Below are 21,678 nucleotides of genomic sequence, written 5' to 3'. Positions count from 1 at the left end.
ATTAAAGCTGGAGCCGAAGCCCATAAATGATCACTGTTTATGCAAAACCAGGTCAAGGAGTATACATCATGCATCAAGATCTGGGCTGACACTCAAGAGTTTGTGCACATGAATAGACATACAGTACACACACACACACACACACACACACACACACACACACACACACACACACACACTAGTGTCAACCATGAGCCAACAGGATCCCCAAGTGTTACCCTTAGTCCACAGTGTGTACTCTTAACTGCAGGCTGGCCAGAGAGGCAATTACATTTATATTCTGAATTAATTCACCCCAGAAATGAATCAAAAATACTCAGCTAAAACACACCCTGCTGCGGTGTGTGGATTTGAACAAAACTGCTAATAACTATTATCCTGACTAATTTGCTCCCATCTGAAATCAAAGTGGAGGGGACCAGGGCGACGCCATTAAAGCAACAGGACAGGGGTCGTGGCTAGTGCACGGTACGGACGCTTAATTGTGATGCATTATTTACAGTGGACTAACTTTAGGTGACGGGGCGATTTGTCTGCGACGTGGCGTGAACACGGCAACGGGTGACCCACATGTAGTGCCTGCAGAGGCCTGCATTATTTAGGCCTTAAACTGTTTGTTACCGAATGCCTGCTGCCCTTTATGCCCTGCTCTGATTATGTCTCTCTCTCTCTCTCTCTCTCTCTCTCTCACACACACACACACACACACACACACACACACACACACACACACACACATCCCTTACCTTACCACTCCCTTAGATTTGGCTTGTTCAGACTCATGTCCTTTTTAAATTATGCACTTAAATCATGACCTTGTTAAATCATGCACTTGAATACCCCCTCCCTCGCACCCCCACTGCCCCTCTTTGTTTTCTTTACTTTTTCTCCCTAATCTGTTGTTCTTTTCCGGGATGTTCTCCCCTCTTTTTCTTCTAATTTTGCACTTGTTTTTGATTTAATTTGAGGCGGCGCAGATGGGGTGCTGTTCCACATGGCGGCCCGCTGTCGGCACACGGGGTGCATTGGTGGTGGCGCGCGCGTGCTGCCAGACATCTGGAGCCAGACAGCCGTGGTGAGGACTCGGCTGCCGCTACCGCCACCGCTGCCGCCGCATCGTCACTGCAGAGCAAGCTGGTCCCCTCTACTCTCTCTCTCTCTCTCCACCCCCAGCCAGTGGGGCATTGCCTCTCCCCAATATATATGTATCATATTTACAAATGGTCATATGGGAATAGTGTGTGTGAATATGTGTGGTTAGCGCCAACCTGTCCTTCAAGTAGTCATCCTCCTCTCCGTAGGCTAGCGAACGTACATTTGTACACATATACACATACGTATACACACACAGGAGACACCTTTGGTCACATGGCCTTTCCACATCACGACCTTCACCATCATCCTGCATCCCTCTTGTGCCTGAGGGTGTCCTCCCAGAGGGTACGACACCAGCAGGGGTCACTGGCAAACTGCCCCCACTCATACCTACATCAACAAAAAAAGAAAGGAAAAAAGGAAAAGAAAAAAAATCTCCCTTGGGCTTTGGGGCCTTCACACATCCCTGGGTTCATCTCCCGTGAGGAAACAGCTACCATGGCTCAACAACATCCCTCCTCCTCATATAACCAATGCAACACTATGCCCAACCTCACCTCACCCCACTACCCACACAAACCTCTGCAACCGGCTTCTCTCAGGGTAACAGGTGGACACCCCCAGGAGACACTCCTTTGGTCTGGTGCCGTGTAGAGCCACCACCATCACGATCAGCCCTCTACGCTCCACCCAGGTCCCCAGAGAGGAAGGCAAGGTGGCGGCTGGTGACAGGCCTGCTGCCCAGGCTGCTCCCCCCAGCCCAGCCTGGCCCTGACAGCATGTCTGCACGGAGCTCGCTCTGCCGGCTGAGCACTGTTCCCATAATGGCCTTCATCAAGGAAATAAAGGAGCTGGCAGATGAGACAGGTTTTTGTTTTGGGTTAGCATTATAAATTGTGTGTGTTTATGTGTGTGCGTGTGCGTGTGCGTGTGCGTGTGCGTGTGTGTGTGTGTGTATGCGTGCTTACGAGTATGCACACACACAGCGTGTGTGTGGACAAAACTGCATGTCTGTGCAGCATCATATATTACAAAGTATGTGTGCACAATGCATGTATGATTGTGTGGGTATGTGTGGGTGAGTACATTACAAACTCTGTGTGCATGTGCATTTGTGAGTGTGTGTGTGCTTGTGTGTGTGCATGTACATGTTTTGTGTTGACCAAAGCACATTTCCTTGATTTCCTCCTCCACTGCCTGACCCAAACCCTGTAAATCCCTCTCAGATCTCATTCCAAACCCCCACGTTTTCCCCCTGCACAACATCTCTATCACGACATCAGCACATGCTAATTGACGTCCGAGGCAGTTAATGGGCAGACAAAGTTGATTTTCTCAGTGCCCAATTACCTGGGGGGAATCAGTTTTGTACAGTAGCCGTTTAATCTGGCCAAACGGCGCACACGCTGTAAATTACGATGACCAGAGCAAACCGGAGTCTGATTGCCATCTCTCCTGGACTGTTGCAACAGGGGGCAAATGAAGAGTTGCAGACTCACTACTCCCGAGTCCCGGCTCCCATTTTATGTCCCACAAGGACATAATCAGAACAATCCACTTTTTAACCAAAGCACATTTGTTCAAGGATATTGGGGGGCGAGGGAGTGGAGTAGAGAAGGGAGTGGTAGGAGAGGAAATGAGGTTGTGAGCGGCACATAGTGACTACGAGGAGAGATAGGCAGAGAGAGAGAGAGAGGAAAAGGCAAACGCTAGTGAATAGGAGAAATGAGCTTAAGATTGGGAGAGAAATTGTGAGGCAAGAGAGTCCTAGGGTGAGAGATGGATAGACAGAAAGAGAGTGAGGGAGAGAGAGAGGAGACAGAAAAAGAACTCCCTTTGCTGCTTACTCATCCTTCCTTAAATGTCAACCACAGGCCATAAATCCCTCACTCATCAATACTATCAGAGGACAGTAAAACCCTTTAGCTGTGGACTGCACCACCGCATCGGGCAGGGGGAGGGTGGAAGGGGGGAGGTGCAGCTTTTAAATAACAAGGCAGTTGGTTGACGCAGTGCCGGCACCCACCTCGTCCTGAAGTTGGCTGGATGAGGGTGCCCATCGTAGAGCGATAAAAAGTCATATTCCTCCTCCACCGCAAATGACTGAAAGACTATTTGAATGCGGTTGCCCTCCTCCACTACGATTACCCACGTACAGTTTGCCCCATTGGGATATCCGTATGGAAAACCAGGGCTTTCAATGGTCCCATTTCTTCCTTTCAACGTCCCACCGCATGTATATATGAAACCTAGAGAGGGAGAAAACAGACAGAAGAGAGAGAAAGACAGTTAATATGCTGTGTAGTTGACAAACAAATAACTTCATTAAAACCATTATGAAAACTAATTTAGGAAACCATTGCAAGCATAATCTGCTTGAAACACACACACACTCAGACACAAAACACAGCCAAAATTCTAATCATGTCATATTTGTTCAGAAGGCAGCAAGCAAACCGCATAAATGACATTTTAAAACTGGTTTCAGTGTAAGCTGGCAGCAAATCTAGTAGAGATGCCAGGGAAGGAGGGAGCTCTTTGCACAGCAGAGCGCTGCACAGGTGTTTGGGGTAGAAATAGGCCGATCTCCGGCCTCGCATTCTCATCGGCTGCACCACAAAAGACACAGCCATCATGTCCAGCATGGCGCCACAACAGGCCGCTACAATCGCGCGCAGCATGGAGTCCCCAAACTATTAGTCACAGCTCAACGCATGGACACGCCTGGCTCTGCTTTCTGCACTTCCCAGCCGAAGCCATTTACATTATCGGCACGTACGTGCACGCACAAAAATATAAATCGCCCTACCCCACCCCCTCCGCACGGCACAGGGAGAGGGGGCACTATGGCCTCAGCAATACCCACAGTCCCCAGCTGACACCTTCACTTTTCACAAGGTCGGGCAAGGGTAACAACCGGAGCCAAGACGAATCCTTCATACGGGCCATCAAAAAAGGCAGCAGCTTCCGATTAAGGATACTGGGAGAGCTAGTCGTGCTGGATCGAGCTCCAGCAAACTATCAGGCTCCAGCGCTGCTGTTGCTGCTGCAGCCTCTGCTGCTGCAGTCTGCCCAATGGTACCCAGCGGTACCAGAGAGCACAGACAGAAAGTGATTTTAATAGACTCCAAATCGGTGCTGTCCAGATGGCCTGCACAGGCGATTGCGTTCTGGGGCGGTCTTGCTCTTTCAGCGCAACCCATTGTGTAGGTGCTTTTAAAAAAGAAACTCTTTCTAAAACCGGAAGCTGTGGGCCTACAGCCCATGATGACAAAACAGTGGGGGAATTAAAGGTATTACTTTCACACTGATTACCATAATCTCTACCACGCTTGTGTCCAAGTTAACTTTTGAGGGATATCCTTTTACGAAATATCCTGCTTAACAGAAAAATGTTAATTGCAAATTTCAAAACTGCCTAGTGGGTTCATTGTGCAGAATGTGATCCATCCTTAACAAATGATTATGTTCTTTGGAAACAAGACAGGACACAATCAATTTGAACAGAGTCCAAACCAATTTTATGTTTGCATAAATCGTTGTCTGTGCCAGTGTACAATATGAAACTACATCCGTGAAAGTGGTTGGCCTCTCCACTCACAACACATTGAAGACATGCTAGCATGCCAAGCAGAGGGAGACACATCAGGCCCCTTGTAGTCTTTGTGGAAATAACACTTGAGTGGAAATGTATTACCCTGTAAACTGGGATAATATTACTCACCATCTTCAAAGGTGTGCTCTTGCATGTGTATTTATTAAGGTGAAAAGGTGTGTGTGTATGTTTGAGTGTGTGTATGTGTGTGTGTGTGTGTGTGTGTGTGTGTGTGTGTGTGTGTGTGTGCTGTTTTTCTTTCAGCCTCCATCATTTGCTCAGAACCTCGAAATACAGGATTCAAAACAAAATGAAAAGCACAACCACCACAGTTGACTGCGTCCACACTCACTGGCTCTGTTAAGCATTGAGCCATGCCTCTCCAGAGACCATCACTCGCTCCAGCACGCTCTAGCCTTACCATGTGTACCATGTGTCTGCATGAAAAAAGCCATACGATAGCGCTGTATCCTTGTTCTTCAAGGGGGTTGGGCTGTACATGGAAAGCCAGACATTGCATCATGGGTGCACTAGTAAGCCACAGTCCCCAAAGCCCTGCTGCCTCTCCTTGGTTATCACAGCTTTACCGTCAGCGCGTGCTAACACGCTAATCGACAGGCACGTCATCCAGGCCGAAGGGCGCGAGCGCAAACTGTTCCTTTTTTCCTTCCCCTCATCCTTCATCTGATTACCCATGATTCAGTGTGAAGGGCGGCAGCACTCAAGGCTCTAATTGCACCACGAGCTGCCACTGAGGATTAGAGATGGGGGGGTGGGGGTGGCGGAGGGGTGAGACAACAGAGGCGAGTGAGAATCACCACCAACGCGGCTGCCCTGCCGAACGGTAATAAGTCTGGACGGGTGCGGAGGAGGTGGGCGGCCGCGTCTGTGGTGGCAGCGGGCAGTGGCTCCAGTGGCGAGAGGTAGTGAGGTCACAGGAGGGGCACTGTGTTGGGTGGAGTAAAGACATGAGGTTTGGGGGGGGGGGGTGATAGTGGTGGCGAGGGTCCTTCAGATTTCTCCATCAAGATTTTGCTCCACTGACATTTTGGCACGGGAGCAGAAGCGTGAGCAGGAGTCGAGCTGACATAACGGCGCATGAGAGAGAACCGGAGGACGAGATGAGACATGACAATCGTCACAACTGTCTGCTTTTTTTTCTCCTCCTGCACACATCCACTGGAGGAGGAGGAGGAGGAGGAGGAGGATGAGGGGGACGAAGACAGAATGACGGAGAAATCTTCAGCCTCAGAAGATCGTTGATTTGCTGGCTGGCGGTGAGCTCGCGACTGACCCCAGCTCTCCTCCCCAGTGTAGAGCTGCAGCACGAATCTAATGTGCAAAAATTATCACCACGACTGCTTTTAGCACGGTAACGTGCCCCCCCCCACACACACACACACCTTTCACGGAGAGTGTGAATATCGGTGGATATGTGCAATCGACTAATAGTTACACAGAGGAGGGCAACAAGAGTTAATGAGAAATGGCTATGTGAAGCGAGAGCTGTGCTGATGGTGAAATAAACCTCGGTCATTGCAATTGATTGCATTGCGACCCCCCCCAGATAGACTACTGAGCTAAATGAATCTCTGCTCTGATCGCAGCCATCCCCAGCTAACACTGAGATTAATGTGCAGGTTTCACGTCTCCTCTCTCCGAATCTTTCCCCCATCTCTCTTTCTCTCTCTCTCTCTCTCTCTACCCACACAAGGAAAGATGGTTGGTGCATTTGAAAAAAGGAACCTGTAGATAAAAACACACCTACGACAAAAGAAAAAAAAATCAGTCTAATTAAGACTTAGTATTTATCCCCTCCACAACCCCTTTAGGGGTAATTAACTGGAGAGAGTGCGGGAGCGGAGGCCCGCTCTGAGCCAGGAGAGAGTGCATGGGAGGATGGAGGGATTTTATGATGCCAAATGGCTCATCAGAGAGGGCCTTTGTGTGTGGGCTTTTAGTGAGAGTGTTTGTTCATGGAGGGCTTGACACTATGCTCAGTGTGTGAGGGTGTGTGTGTGTGTGTGTGTGTGTGTGTGTGTGTGTATGTGTGTGTGTGTGTGTGTGTGTGTGTGTGTGTGTGTGTGTGTGTGTGTGTATGTGCTTTGTTGAGCTTGTGTTTCTGCGATATGGGGTTTGGTGGATGGGTGCTTTTTGTTTGGGATGGGGGGGTTTGTGAGAGATTTTCCCAGAACGCAAGGTGATGATCTGCTAAGCCGAGGCATCTGGATTTTTCCCCGCCACCTCCTCCACGTTACGGATGCGAACTCTCCAATTATGGCGGGCCGCCGCGGAACGGTTGTCTGAACGGCTGCCTGCTCGCAACCCACCTCACTCTGTGATTCACTCGACGACAGGGCAAGCTCGAGGGGGGCCACGAGGATATGTAAGCCTCTTAGGGAAGTGTTAGAGCTCCCAGCAGTCTCCGAGAATGGCAGCACTGCACCATTGAGGATTCCGTAAACAGGAAAAAAAAAGACGGTGTATAAACACTAAAACACATCCGAGCGATAGTTCCTGTACCGTGCGCACACCAACTTGCCATCGAAATAGGTGGTTTAAACTGCTCACTTTAGGCCTGGTGATGTTGAACTCTTACCCACAACTATTTGCCAGTGTGTGTGTGTGTGGGTGTGTGTAATAACCATACTCAGAGAAACCCGACTTCCCCTTGTTTGTCAATATGCGCCTGTCTTGTTAATTACCCGAACGAGGCTAAGGCCATTAATGCCAGGCAATTACAGCCGTGCTGCATGCATTATCTCAGCTCTGACTCCTTGCCCACACCCTTGCACTCAAAGGCCGGAGGCCCCATTTCCTCAGCGCTCTCTCTCTCCATCTCTCCCTCTCTCCATCTCTCTCTCTATCGCTCTACTTATTCTCCCCCTACTACCTCTCACACCCTACTTCTCTCTTCTTTCTCTTTCCCTTCTTTCCTTCCAGCTAGTTTGTTCTTTCAAACCACACTCTTTCTCTTTTTTTTAAACCATTGACTCTTTGGCCCTGTTCTGCCTCAATCTCTCCCTCTCTTTTTCTCTCTCTCTCCCTCTCCATTCATTTCAGCTAAACTCATCCTCTGCATCTTATCCCCCGTGTGTCATTTGAGTTCTTCCCTTCCCCACTCACTCTCCACATACACACATATACGCAGACACACACACACACACACACACACACACACACGTTCACACACACACACACACACACACACACACACACACACACACACACACACAAAGAGAGACCTGCCAGCTCTCTGTTTTTGCTCTTTTCCCCCCTCTGGGATTGCTGTAGGATGGAATTGAATATGTTGTTTCCAAATCGATGTGATTTGTTTGCATCAGTGTGTGTAGTGGAGCATCACTAGTGGTGAGGAGTCAGTCACATCTATCGCCAACACCCAGCAAAAAGGGGGCCATGCTAGGACTGGAGACACCAACTGTTAGCATGATTCCCTCAACCAAGGTGGGTGTGTGTGTGGGTAGTGGGGGTGGGGGCTAGAGATGGATTTGCCCATCATATTTCATGTCTGCCGAAAGAACACAGTTGGCGCTTTAAATCCCATCACTCATGGCAGCCACTCAGAGTGACAGAGCGACCCTCTTAATTATTAAGTAGCTAGATGAAAGGGCGGAATGAGTGACACCACCTCCTCTGTGGTCAACCCCCCCCCCCCCAATAGCTCCAAAAAGGAGTGGCAACCAAAAACAGAGCCTTTGTGAACGTGTCGTGATGTGATCCTACTGTTCTTGTGTACAGGGTGACAGACGTCGGTTTTGTTCAAATTTGCTCACACCTCCGCGTGAAATGAAACCGACTGTTTTCACACCGTTAATAAACCGGCAGACGAGCGCATATTTCTCCCGTGGTTACCCCACATTGCCATTGACATGGTCGACACTGTTACCTAGCAGCACAACCTGATGAACACCAGAGCCGAGGTGAGAGAATTGAAAAAAAGAGAAAAAGAAGAAAAAGAAAGAAAGAAAGAAAGAAAGAAAGAAAGAAAGAAAGAAAGAAAGGTCAACAGGAACAGGAAGGTGGGAGAAGTGAAAAGAAGGAGCTGGTATTGTGTTTGGCACTGGCAAGGAGCGGCATGGGCTCACTTTTCACCTTGGCACGTGGCCTACTTCACCCCACCCCTACCCCCAACCCAACCCGACCCAACTCTTCACAGCCCTCTCTCCCTCTCCGTGGGCTCCACCAGTGGAGCTGTCTGCCACCCCATATTTACAACAAAGGCTCTCCAGTGAAGCCCTGGTTCAGGGTTTCCAGAGTACATCTCTCTTGGTGCTGACAATGCAGCTGAACGGTTCTGGCACCGTCATTGATGCAGCTTTGGAAAGAGAGAGAGAGAGAAAAAGAGAGAGAGAGAGAGAGAGAGAGAGTAAAAACAAGAGAACAGTCACGGACAGAGAGAATCCCTTAAAACGATAGCTCGGCAGGCATCATTGACTCTTGCCTCTCACCTTGCTTCTTTTTCTATTTCTTCCTCAGGCATTGGAGGACCTCCCTCCTCAGAAGCTTGCTGCTGATCCTTGTCTCCTATCGCTAACACTCAGATTACTGCACATCTTCTTGCTTTTTTTCCCCTTCTCTAAGTCTCTCTCGCTCTTGCTTTCTCTCACACGATTCTCGCTACCCACACACAGTTGGACCAAGACAGCCTGTCCGCCTGCCAGGATTTACTATTTATCCTCTCTCCATTCCTTCAGAAGGAGGCAATTTTCTTCAGGGAGGTCAGCAGCAGACAACCCCCCCCTTCCCCGGCTCCGCAACAATTATAATTCATGTATCATATCAAATATCAAGTGGATGCCAGACTACAAATGGTATCTAGGCAGCCAGGGAGCTACAGCGTCACACTCTGGGGGCATGTTCGTGAGCTCCCTTGTACATGCCTCCAGAGGATAGCGCTGTAGCTACCTGGCTGCGTTAGCTGTTGGCTGTAGTAACTCAAGCTAGTTAAAACTGATTGTTTTCGTTTTTTCGTACCGACATTACTCACAGAACTTGGGAAACTGAGATCTTTGTGAAAAATCATCGGATTTTTCCTTTACGCAGCTTCCATTAGATTCAGAGGTACCTGCACATCCAAACCAATTACCTGCCCTCTAACCATCTCACCTTTCCTGCATCCCCAAACCCCTTTCATAATATTCTGGCAACGTCACCGCCTTGCAGTCAGACGGCCTGGAATCGATTTGTAGCAAGTCCTTCTCCATGGGAAAAAGCATCTGCTAAATATCAGTTATACTGTATATATGCCAGGCAGATAATGCAGTGCTTATCACACTCCACCAAACAAACCACATCCATTACAAAAAAAGAGAACACCAGCCCCTCTGATAAACCAATCCTATTTCATTAGGTCTGGCATGAAAGGCCTGGATGAAAAGAGATCTGATATCTGTCAGGTGTGGTCCGACCAGTGTTCTCACTTTTTTTTTCACCTCTCTCAAATCCCACTAGCAACTGAATGGCGCTACAGATAAAGAGAGTTCTAATGGAAGTGAGGCTCTACCCTTAATGAATTCTTGAATTGCCCAATTCCCCAAAGACACCTGATGGCTTATGGGCAGACCACAAAAAGAAAGATACCCGTGATCCATAAGTGCTCTCTCTCTCTCTCCCTTCTTTCGATTCGCCATAAAACTAATACTCGCTCCGGCCGTGGGACGAGATGGATGTCCCTTAATAGAGACGGGGACCAGCTCAGCATTACACGGCGACTATTAAGTCATATTTATTATGACCCTCATCATTAGCACGTGGATAGACTGCGATCACCATGAAAATGCAAATTAGCCGAAGGGCTTAATGCCCTCCCATGATTCGTCAATGTGACACATGTCCGTTGGTGTCCATTGAATATCCGTGGCACTATTCTTCTTACCCCTTATACAGTGTTACCCCCTCAGTGCATACCGTCTTAATGATTAAAATACCCCCTCCACACACACACACACACACACACACACACACACACCCTCGAGGTTACACATACCACCACCCCTCCTCATCTTGGCATGGACTAGAGTTTGATTAAGGGTTAATGAGGTGGGGGTAATGAGCAGTGGACTATCATGGTGTTGGCGATATGGAGTGCGGGAGGTACGATTCCATTCTGCCTGCCTAGCAGCGGCCGTGCCAGCAGTTTAACCTCCCGAGGCAGTAACAGCGGCAACAAAGACAGACTGGCTGGCAAGAGGGGAGGGATCTCAGAAGAGCAGGGTTACGCATAGATCATTAATTACACAAAGCAAGCCGTGGACAAAAGATGCAGGATGCAGTACAGAAATAACAAGAGGCAGAGGGAGAGGGGAAAAAAACACACCAAGTGTTGTGTCGGGATTTCTTTCAGCCACTTGTATAAATCCCTGCCAGAATGTGTGTGTCTGGGAGCAAGTGTGTGTGTGTGTGTGTGTGTGTGTGTGTGTGTGTGTGTGTGTGTGTGTCTGTGTGTGTGTGTCTGTGTGTGTGTGTGTGATACTGTAGAAAGCCGAGAGAGAAGGAGAGAGGCCGAGAGGGAAAAACTGGCGATACAGTAAAAGAATAAGCGCATAATAAAAAAAAAGAGCGAGAGGAAAGTACGATGGACAGGAGACAGCCGTATTACTGTCAGTCCTAATCTCCGCTGACAGGCAGCACGGCTAAGTGGGGTATTAATTGGGCTGAGGGGCCTTAGGGCCCACAGACTGCTCTCTGCCCAGTCTAGGGGTGCCAGCGGTGCGGGGTGGCTATAGCGTAAGCGTGGACGCAGGCGCCGGCTCTTTTTGGGCCCGGTTCAGACGAGGTAAAAAGCACTCTGCTCGACACCAGCAGGACTTCTCTTACCCTTAAGGGAGTCCTCAGGGGGGGTCATTCAAGGGGGTCTTTTAAAGGACACAAGATGGAATCAGCGTAGCTTCTGAGATGTAAAACATCCTGGATGTTTTTTTTTTTTAGTGATGGGGATAAATAATGTATACATATTTATATGTAAAGCATGCTTGAAACACTAAGTGTGGATAAAAATAAGTAGATATTAGGTACTTCAGCCCCAAAGGCATTCAGCCTTTTTGATTCATCATATATGCATGTAAAAACCACGGACCAGAATTAATCGGTCTAGTTTGTTAACTACCAGTCACGAGTTGGGTCGCGATAGTCTGTCATTTTTAAAAAGTGGGTCCCCAGAAAAAAAGTTTGAGAAACACTGGTCTACACTGAGTGTCTCTGTGTAAAATAATTATTAAATGTGCAACACCACAGAAATATGCATTAGACTTACACACTTATAAGTTATTACATATACACATACATACACTTACATATTCCCGCGCTAGCATTTTCCGGTTTCTCTTTATGTAGGCCACTGTCACACTACGGTTACTTATGGATTCGACTCCGCCATTACCCCTCTCACCTTCCCGCACCCGCACACAGATTTGCACTGAAACGTGCGGAGGGGAGATGGAATAGTCAGCTGGTAATGTACAACAGTACTCGCACTCAGCTGCAGTCCTGGGGCACTGAGAGGTCAGGCCATCGTTTGCATACAGTATGTACGCATGCATGCATCCATCCATGCAACAGACTGGCAAACAGAGAGAGAGAGCGGATCCCCGCAGGTGGCTGTTGCACCAGTGGGAAAATAACAGCGGAGGCCGACACACTTGTGAGGACGATGAAGCTGTCACTCTGGGCAGGATTACTGGAAGGTAAAGGGACCAGAGAACTGTCTCTGTGTGTGTGTGTGTGTGTGTGTGTGTGTGTGTGTGTGTGTGTGTGTGTGTGTGTCTCTGCCTCTTTTGAGTGCCAGTTTTATCCAACCCGGCGCAAAACAGCACACAAAAATCAACTGTGTGCATTCGGGCTTGCTATATGATGCCTGTGCTGGGTTAATTAAACAAGAGTGATCGGGTTTGTATGTTGGCTCCACTTGTTTCCTGCTAAGAAGGTGGGGGTGGGGATTTGTGTGTGTGTGTGGGTGTGTGTGTGTGGGGGGAGGGGGGGGGGTGCATTATATGGGCAGAACGATCAATTCTTGGGCCTTCTCGAGCTCGGCTAATGACCCCGCTGAGGCTCCCGCCAACCACCAACCCCTCTGCCCTCCGCGGTGCCACCCACCCACAGCCTGAACATCTCCGACCGAAGCAGAAGCTCCTAATCATCTCCGATAGTAACATGTCCAGAGCAACTCTCCTCTCTTCCTCTGCCTCCATCTTCTTCCTCCTCTCTCTCTATCTCACCTTCTTTGTCTCTCTCCATTCAGATGGCCTCATCTCAACACAGACAGTGAGCGGTTGCCCTTGTTACCGATGGCCACTTTTTGATTTTTAACGATCGCCTCCACAGTCTTTGATGCCACCGCCATCATCATCATCATCACCATCATCATCATTATCATCATCTGCCCTGGAAGGCTGAAGCCAGAATCACACATCGGCACACACCACAGACAAACAATGGTGAGCGACACAGGGGGTGGATTTCAATGACATTGAGACATTGTCTGACGCTGGCAATGTGAAAGCTGTTCGCTGGATGTCACCCGGGTCTTGCGGAACACACCCACCTTCGCAGTGAATAAATGTCCGGCGCTCAAGAGCGGACTTGAAGCACTACGGCTCACTGGTTTCCACTTTGCTCTCTCCGCTTGTGTTATTCAATGACATTGAAACCTCCTGTTCTCACCCTTTCCACCCACTGTCTCTGGGACTCCATCCTCACTGGTTTCTTTGCTCTCTCTCGGTGTCCCTCCCTTTCCACCCCCTCCCTCCATCCTCCTCTCTCTCTCCCTCCCTCCCCTCCCTCTGCTTTCTCTGTTTCCTCTCTTGTTTTCTATCCTATCTCTCTCTCCTGCTCGTTCTCGCCTCTCTCCATTCAGACCTTGACTCTTTTCGACAGCCTTTCCAGGCACAACGCCGGAGCCCCTCCACGTGTTTGCCCACTCTCCCGACCCGCCTCACCTTTTCTTTATCTCCCTCTCTTCATCCCCCCCTTTTCCCCTTCTCCTTCTTCCTCTCTTCCCTCCTGTTGGGCTGCCTTTGCTGTGAGGTCTCTCACCCCGCAAGACAGCTCCATCTGTGCTGGCAGTACCCCATCACCCCATGCAGTCACCTCCGCCACAGCCACCGACTTCCAACTCCTCCGATTTTTTCCTGCTTTTTCGCCCTCTTTTATTCATTTTGACAGTGTTCCCTCCATTCCCTTGTTAGCTCATGGCTTCTAAGCGTGGGTGCATGGCACTCTCAAAATACCCTCAACAAAGGTGAAGCGAGGTGAACATAACTGATTGACAGAGAGATGAAAAAGTGGATGGAAGAAAGACAACAAAGACAAACACACATGATATGTACAGTATACAGAAATAAACACAATATACACATCCCATATGTACACAAGGACATAAACACAATATACACATCCCATATGTACACAAGGACATAAACACAATATACACATCCCATATGTACACAAGGACAGTTCGAAAAAGAATAAAAAACAGAAAACCGTAGAGAGAGAGAGAGAGAGAGAGAAAGAAAGAAACAAGCAGCCCACACAATGCCAGAAGGTAAAATGGTTGCAAGTACGGAAGCTGACCTGAGCTTAGCAGGGAATAACTCTTTCCTCTCATGTCCCAAACATCCCTCCATCCAACCCACCTACCCATCCACCCGCATTCACAAACATCTTTCTGATTTAGCCTGGCGGGCAGCTCAGGAGAAATATACATCTCTTTTACATGCAAGGCACCCTCCTACACCATCACCAACCTACAGGTCGAAACAATAACCTTCTTGCTCTCTTTCTTTCGATCGCTCTCTCTTTTCTCTTGCTCTCTCATGCACACACTTTATCCCTGTTGCTCGTTCTCTCTCTCCACCTTCACCCTCTCACTCACTTTCTCTTTCTCTTCCTCTCTCTCTCTCTCTCTCTCTCTCTCTCACACACACACCAGATATTACCTGGGGCACATACATCTCATTTCTGCTAGATGGTGATTTCCACTTACCAATCACTCTGGCTGACGTAATGGACAGGGAAAGGTTGTCATTTTAATAAGAAAAATCAATCCAGTGTCCTTTGTCAGCAGACATAGCATAGTTTCCTCCCCTGCAGAAAATGTTCAGCTTCCACATTAAGCAGCTAGCGTGTGCACCAGTTTCGATATGAGCTTCATAAACAGTCAAGTCAGCTAATCGAGAAAATCTCTTAATTCAGGGTTTATTTTGAAGCAAGCCTTAGGAGCTCTTTATCTTGGGGCTCAACCCAGATATCACCTTAGTTATGGCAACTTGGCTTACTGCAGATGTGTCACAGAAATCAGAGACTTCAGAAGACAGATTGCCGACTAACTTGGAAATAACTGCCTGCATTTAGCACCATTACATAATTATGAACTGAGATGAGGAGGGGGGTGTTAAACAGGCAATGCTAAACCCCACTGAGAAAACTGAGGTGTTAAGTGTTCTGGATCCAATTTGGAACACATGTTATGAGTCATTCTGTTATGCCAGTAGCTCCACCCCCAAAGATGAAAATGCTTAACTAAACAACTGAAATAAATAAACAAACAAAAAATGCAACTGGCAATGCTGTTATGGGACTGTGAGTCATTCTTTTTTTTGTTTTTCCCTTCTTTTTCTCATGTCGCCTTCCATCTCTCCACCTGTCCACTGATATGGAGGAGTACCAGCCTTGCCAGATGTCATAGATCATTCTTCATTTTAGCACAGACTTTGTGTGTGTGTGTGTGTGTGTGTGTGTGTGTGTGTGTGTGTGTGTGTGTGTGTCTGTGCATTTGTGTGTAAGAGTGGGATAGACAGAAAGAGAGAGGGGGACAGTGAAATAAAATGCCCATGTGTGTCTTTGCTACTAAAGACTTGCAAGAGGAGTCCTATGCAATTTTTTTTTAAAAAATAAAACAAAAAACATGCTCTTCAAAGAGAAAGAGGCCATGCTGGAGTGTGGCCCAAAAAGTGTATCTGTCCATTCCTCAGCTCTCTCCCCGCCACTGATAAGCAGATCCCAGGCTTGGAGGGGGGGCAACACAGATAGCACCTATCTACACTCAACACGTTAGGCTCAGCTTCCTCTCTCTCCCTTTCTTTCACTCTCTGCCTTTATGGCGGGTCCAGGGGGCTGTGCGGCCATTCTCTTTTTTTTATTTTTTTAAACACCATCCATGTGAATGTCATCAGAGGTTCAGTCAGGGCCTAATGGCCAGAGCTGACATGGCGGCAACTATCGGCGCGACTCTGCCAGCCGGCTAATCGCTCTTGCTGGCTCTGGGAGAGACTACTATTAGGACAGTGTTTACATGGCTGTGGCGCCGCTTGCTCCTTTTGATCTGACACAATTACTGGTGCATCGGGGGGAGAGTACAAAAAGAATAGTGAGAGAATTGAGAGAGAGATACAGACAGAGAGAGAGAGAGAGAGAGAGATGAATGTTTCTACACTTTGGGCTGGAGGAAAAAGGAACATGAGTGATCATGATAAAAAAAAAAGTAATGATCAAGAAAAAACGGGAGGATGAGATAACCATGAGGCGAGGAGATCTGTCAGATCCCCTCTGGTAAGACCTGGGCTGAGGGCAACAGCCATCCTTTCTCTCTTACAACATTAAACCATTACACCCTCTCTTTCCTTCTCCCTCTCTCTCTCTCTCTCTCTCTCTCTCTCTCTCTCATTTTCTTTGATCTTTCATCCATTTATCCCCCCCAAGAGTATCTCTGATGAGCTGGGGAACAGAACTGCAGATATTGGGTTTTGTCCCTCAGGTCCATAGTTCACATCAAACTCCTCCTACTACCAGACAAAAAAAAAAAAAAAAAAACACTTAACAGACTGAATCACTTGATCTTTAAACACTTCAACATCCATGACAAGAAAACCAACGCGGTGCTCAGATATACCAAAATGGCGAGAGTGAAGTGAAACTTCTATTTGAGCCTTGAACTTAGCGGTTTCGTCAGCACCGGCAGGCCTTGCCAGCGTTCAGCGGCCTCGTAGATGGGTGAGGAGGTGACGTCAGGCGACATCTGTCCCACGCGCTGAGCCCGAACGGAAAGGCGCCAGTCTTCTCTCTGTTTCTCATTCTTTTGAGAACCCTACGATGGCTTTGAGGATGAAGGAGGAAAATCCATCGGAAAAAAAAAAAAACGAAAAAAAAAAAAAGCCAACAGGGTTCCCGGAAAATAATTAGGATTGAGCTACACAGGGATCAGAGAGGGGTGACAACAGACAGAAACACCCACAGCACCCCGGGACTTCTCCTCAAACGATCTCTCTGTCGCTTTCACTCTCTCACACTCTGTTTCTCTATCACTCTATCTTTCTCTATAGGGCTAATCATTGCATCCGTGTTGGGGAGTGCCATCTCTGTTCTCACTGATTAGGTCCATGAGCTAAAGGGTTGAGCAGGTGTGGGTGTTTTTTGGGGGTTGTTGCATAGTGCCCTCTCCTCATGTATCTCATGTCTGGAATGGCTGTCAGTCAGCGGAACGTGGGTGCAGAGCGAGGGCTGCGACGTCGGTCTGAAAAAACTGACAGCGCCAACATGCTTTCAATCTGCAGACATCAATTAGTGCCCCGTCACACACTCTCCCTCCTTCTCTCTCTCTCTCTCTCTCTCTGTCACTCTCTCTCCCTCTCTCCTCCTCAATCCTCCCTCTCAGTTTCTGCCTCTCGGCTGTCCATCCCTGTTCATTCCTGAAACCGTCTGTTTCCTTTCCCATGCCACACACACACACACACACACACACACACACACACACACACACACACACACACACACACACACACACACAACTGTACATCCTTCCCAGCATCCACTGGGGGATTAACATCCTCTTAACCCAAGCTGGAGAGGAGAGCTGGTCTCTGGCCCTGCCAGCACCCATCCTCTCTCCTCAGTGCTGGCTGCCCCTTCTGGGTCAAGTCTGCCTGCCCTCCTCCAGCAGTGTGCCCCAACCACCTCCACACATGCACACACAAACACACACACATAAATACACACAAACCCACACACACACACACACACACACACACACACAACAATCCTTCATTAGCATTCGAAGGCAGCCAGGCCCACAGTCCGATGCCCAGTGTGAGTACACAGTACATCTGGTGCTCTCCTCGGAGTGCACAAGTGAGTGATCCAGGGCATGGGGGGGTTGGACTCCTGCTGGAGCTGGATGGGCAATTTACACGGGCACAGCAGCAGAAAGGCAGGGGGTAGAGTGGGGGAGGAATTCCAACTACTGCATTGGAATTCTCACGGGGAAATCTTCCAGAAGCAGCGGGAAGACTAAACAACAGAGGTGTAAAAGGAATGGCTGTGTTTTCTCCCACCCTCCCTGGTTTATGGTTTAATTCTTAACTCCTACCCCCCTCTCCCCTAGCCGCCAACCAACATGGCAGTGTTGCTGTGGAAGCTTTTTCGAAATGAAAAGAGAAAAGAGCCACAGCTTCCACATCCCTCCGAGCACAAGAGAAAATGTAACAGTCCATTTCACATTCAAAATTACTGTTTATTAGAACAGGAAGGGGAACCCGATGCAAGGTTTTACTCCCCGTGGATGCACGTGGAGGTAGCAATCACTTCTAATCGCCTTGCGAACCCATTCCATTACCATTTCTGTGTGGCATCTGCGGGTCGCCTTTTGGGAGCATAAGGAGAAAAAGGGTTCAATTGCACCTGTGTGCATCCCACTCTTGCTAATGAGAGGATTATGGCAGGAGACAAGGCCCAAGTGACATGCATATCTATATTAAAGGGGCCACACTTGATTATAAGGATCAACACAAACACACACACACACACACACACACACACACACACTTTTCTTATCTGCCTATATCAGATCGCTGATCACTGCTCTGACTGAGTCAGAATAAGTCCAGCCTGACTGGTAACCACGGTAACCGAGAGGATGGGTTTCCCAATGAACTCGTTGGAGGAGGAGGGAAGGAGAAAGAGACAAGCAAGGGGAGTTGGGGGATCGGTTTGAGGACAAGAGCAATGCAATGCAATCTTCATCGCAGCATCGCAGCAGTCACGAGTAAGAGACACAGGGATGGGTGGTGATGGGGGGGGGGCGGGGTGTGGAGTGTGGGGGCGTTTGAGATGTTGGCAAAGGAAGGAGTTGGTGCGCCTGGCAATGAGACAAGGAGAAGAAAAGAGAAGACGAAGCTGTGAACTCGCACGGCAAAAAGACGAACCTAATTACCATTCATTTGGAGAGAAGAATGTGCTAACGAAAACTCTGACACCCTTTCCACAGCTTATATAACATGCTGACGTGCAGCACAGCACCGGGGGCCCTCTCTCATTTCTTTTCTCTCTCTTTTTTTTCTTCCTCTCTCCTTCCCTCGTTCCACTACAGCAGACACGAGACAGGCCTCTGCTGGTCTGGGCGCCTGGGATCATTGTGGAGGGACAGGAGTGCAAGAGCTCATACATCTCCAGGACTGGTGAGAGAGGCTCGGAGAGTGCAGTGGGGGAACGCTCTCAGTACCACAGCAGTGAAGGGCTGGGAATGAAGGGTAATTGCAACTGAAACAAGGTATGTGTGTGTGTGTGTGTGTGTGTGTGTGTGTGTGGGTGTGCGTATGGGTTTGTGTGTGTGTGTGTGTGTGTGTGTGTGTGTGTGTGTGTGTGTGTGTGTGTGTGTGTGTGTGTGTGTGTGTGTGTGTGTGTGTGTGGGTGTCGTGTGTGTGTGTGTGTGTGTGTGTGTGTGTGTGTGTGGGTGTGCGTATGGGTTTGTGTGTGTGGGTTTGTGTGTGTGGGTTTGTGTGTGTGTGTGGGTGTGTGTGTGTGGGTGTGCGTATGGGTTTGTGTGTGTGTGTGGGTTTGTGTGTGTGTGTGGGTGTGTGTGTGTGTGTGGGTGTGTATGGGTGTGTGTGTGTGTGTGTGTGGGTTTGTGTGTGTGTGTGGGTGTGTGTGTGTGGGTTTGTGTGTGTGTGTGGGGTTTGAGCAAAGACAGAAGATATGGGTTTTCTCTCTGCCCCTGTGCTTGTAATGCCGACATGAGCTCAGAGACAACCTCTCATCATCCTCCCATACTGCCATGGAAAAATAAACAAAAACAAATGTTCTCTCTTTCTCTCTCTCTCTCTCTCCTCCCCACACACACACACACAGACAGTCAGGAGAGATGAAGGGAGAGATTGAGAGGAAACGCACTCCGAGACAGCGACAGAGCAGAAATTCAGGTCAGACATGATGAGAGGAGAAACATGCGGCGTAACGTCCTGGGGTCTTAATCACCATTCACTTGCTACCCACCCATAAAGCCAAGCCTGAGCAACTGTGCACGGATGCGGGGACTATTGTTTCACAGTTAAAAACTCACCGGCTAATTCCATGCATATTCACTCCAGCAATAGACCTCTACTTTAGTATAGGACACAAAAACAGGAATCTTAAAAGGGACAGCTCAGCCACCCCCTCATGGACAATGTGCATGGACAATCCTTTTGTTTAGCTCATCCTAGACTTTTTCTTTTGTTGGCTATTTTTCATTATGGAAATACAAGGTTGGGTTATAAATAATGGATCCCCTTTTCTAATATAATTATTATTGCTATCAGTTGTAAGGATGGCATTTACTGTGCAAGCACAAAGAGTGGCTTTTTTATTTTCTGCTCTGGGCAGGGCGCCCGCTGCATGGCAAACTAATTAGATTGGCAATTTGCCAGCCGCGGCGTATCAGTTTTAACCTTCCTCACGGATACTCTCAAACCTGCTGGCTTTATATTTAGCCCCTTCTTGGTTTAAGTGTACTCGTTTAGGTGGTGGTGGTGGTGGTGGTGGTGGTGGGGGGGTTCAGAGAAGGAGGTGGAGACAACAAACACACGCACACACACACACACAAACACAGAAACACAACAAATTATATCAGCATCAGCTCCAACAAACCTGACATCAAAGGGACGAGTGGCGGGGCGTCTATTATCCCCCAGTAAACACAATCAAGAGAGCCAGTAACAGGCATGGAGGAGAGACGGAGAGAGAAAATTGGTAAAGAGAGCATATGTGTGTGAGGTAGTGAGTAACAGAGAGAGAGAGAGAGAGATAGAGAGAAAAGGGAGAGTGACAATACATAGCCAAAACGTCTCGGAAGACTGAGCAAGAATAAGAAGTAAAGTGGGTGAAAAGTGGGCGTGTGCAAGAGAGGACGGGGGCTTTTTCATAAGGAATTACTCTCTTTATCCGATCGAAAAATTAAAGAAAGCAGGGAATGTTAACCACTTCCCAATACAAGCTTTCATAGTTTGCCACATGAGGTCATGTGCCCCGATGAGGCTTCCACGATCATGGAAAATGCACACTACACAAAGAGTAATTGATTGAGTCTAGGAATGTAACAATATGCTCAACTCACAATTTGATACGATTCATGTATGAAGTGGTGCACACCTATGAAGTAGCTCCAGTTTTTGGTCCGTATCACACAAGTTTAAATGACTTGTTTAAATGAATTGTTTAAATGAATTGTCACGTTGCATCAGACCTGTGGCTTTTAGGAGGTGGCAACAGTGGTATAAGCGGAATAATGGACTTCCACGACGTTCGGTTCACAGAAAGAAATGCACTTACACTGGTGCTTTGGGGACGGTTCACCACCTCTAACGTACATTTCTTTCTGTGAACCGAGAGCCATGTCGTCCATTATCCCTTACTAATACTATTTATAACATTATTATAATAATCTGATATTTTAATATAAACTACTGCTATAAAAATAAAAAAATACCATATGTCTGATTATTTATTCATGACAGCACACATTATTCAGATATTATAGCCTAGGTGCTGTTCTGTCTCTTGCTACTTCAGCTGTCAGCAGCACTGGTTGAAGCCTGGATATATTGTACAGTGCCTATAAAAAGTATTCAGCCCCATGCTAAAGTTGACAAAAAGAGGAATAATCGAGATTGGCATGGTGTGTATTGATATGCATTGAGCTCAATGAGCATCAAGCTAATAGGCTA

General features: G+C 48.1%; 1 protein-coding gene across 1 annotated transcript in view; it reads right to left on the bottom strand.

Moving 5' to 3' along the window:
• The window catches only part of csmd3b (CUB and Sushi multiple domains 3b), a 388,634-nt gene that overhangs the window by 338,346 nt on the left and 28,610 nt on the right, over positions 1–21,678 (bottom strand). The window contains 1 exon segment of the mRNA XM_048229290.1: positions 3,122–3,344. Coding sequence (XP_048085247.1) covers positions 3,122–3,344 — 223 coding nt within the window.

The sequence above is a fragment of the Alosa alosa genome, chromosome 20 (assembly GCF_017589495.1).
Source record: "Alosa alosa isolate M-15738 ecotype Scorff River chromosome 20, AALO_Geno_1.1, whole genome shotgun sequence".
NCBI lineage: Eukaryota > Metazoa > Chordata > Actinopteri > Clupeiformes > Clupeidae > Alosa > Alosa alosa.
Note: the sequence above shows the minus strand (reverse complement) of the source record. Positions and strands in the feature narration are given on the sequence as shown.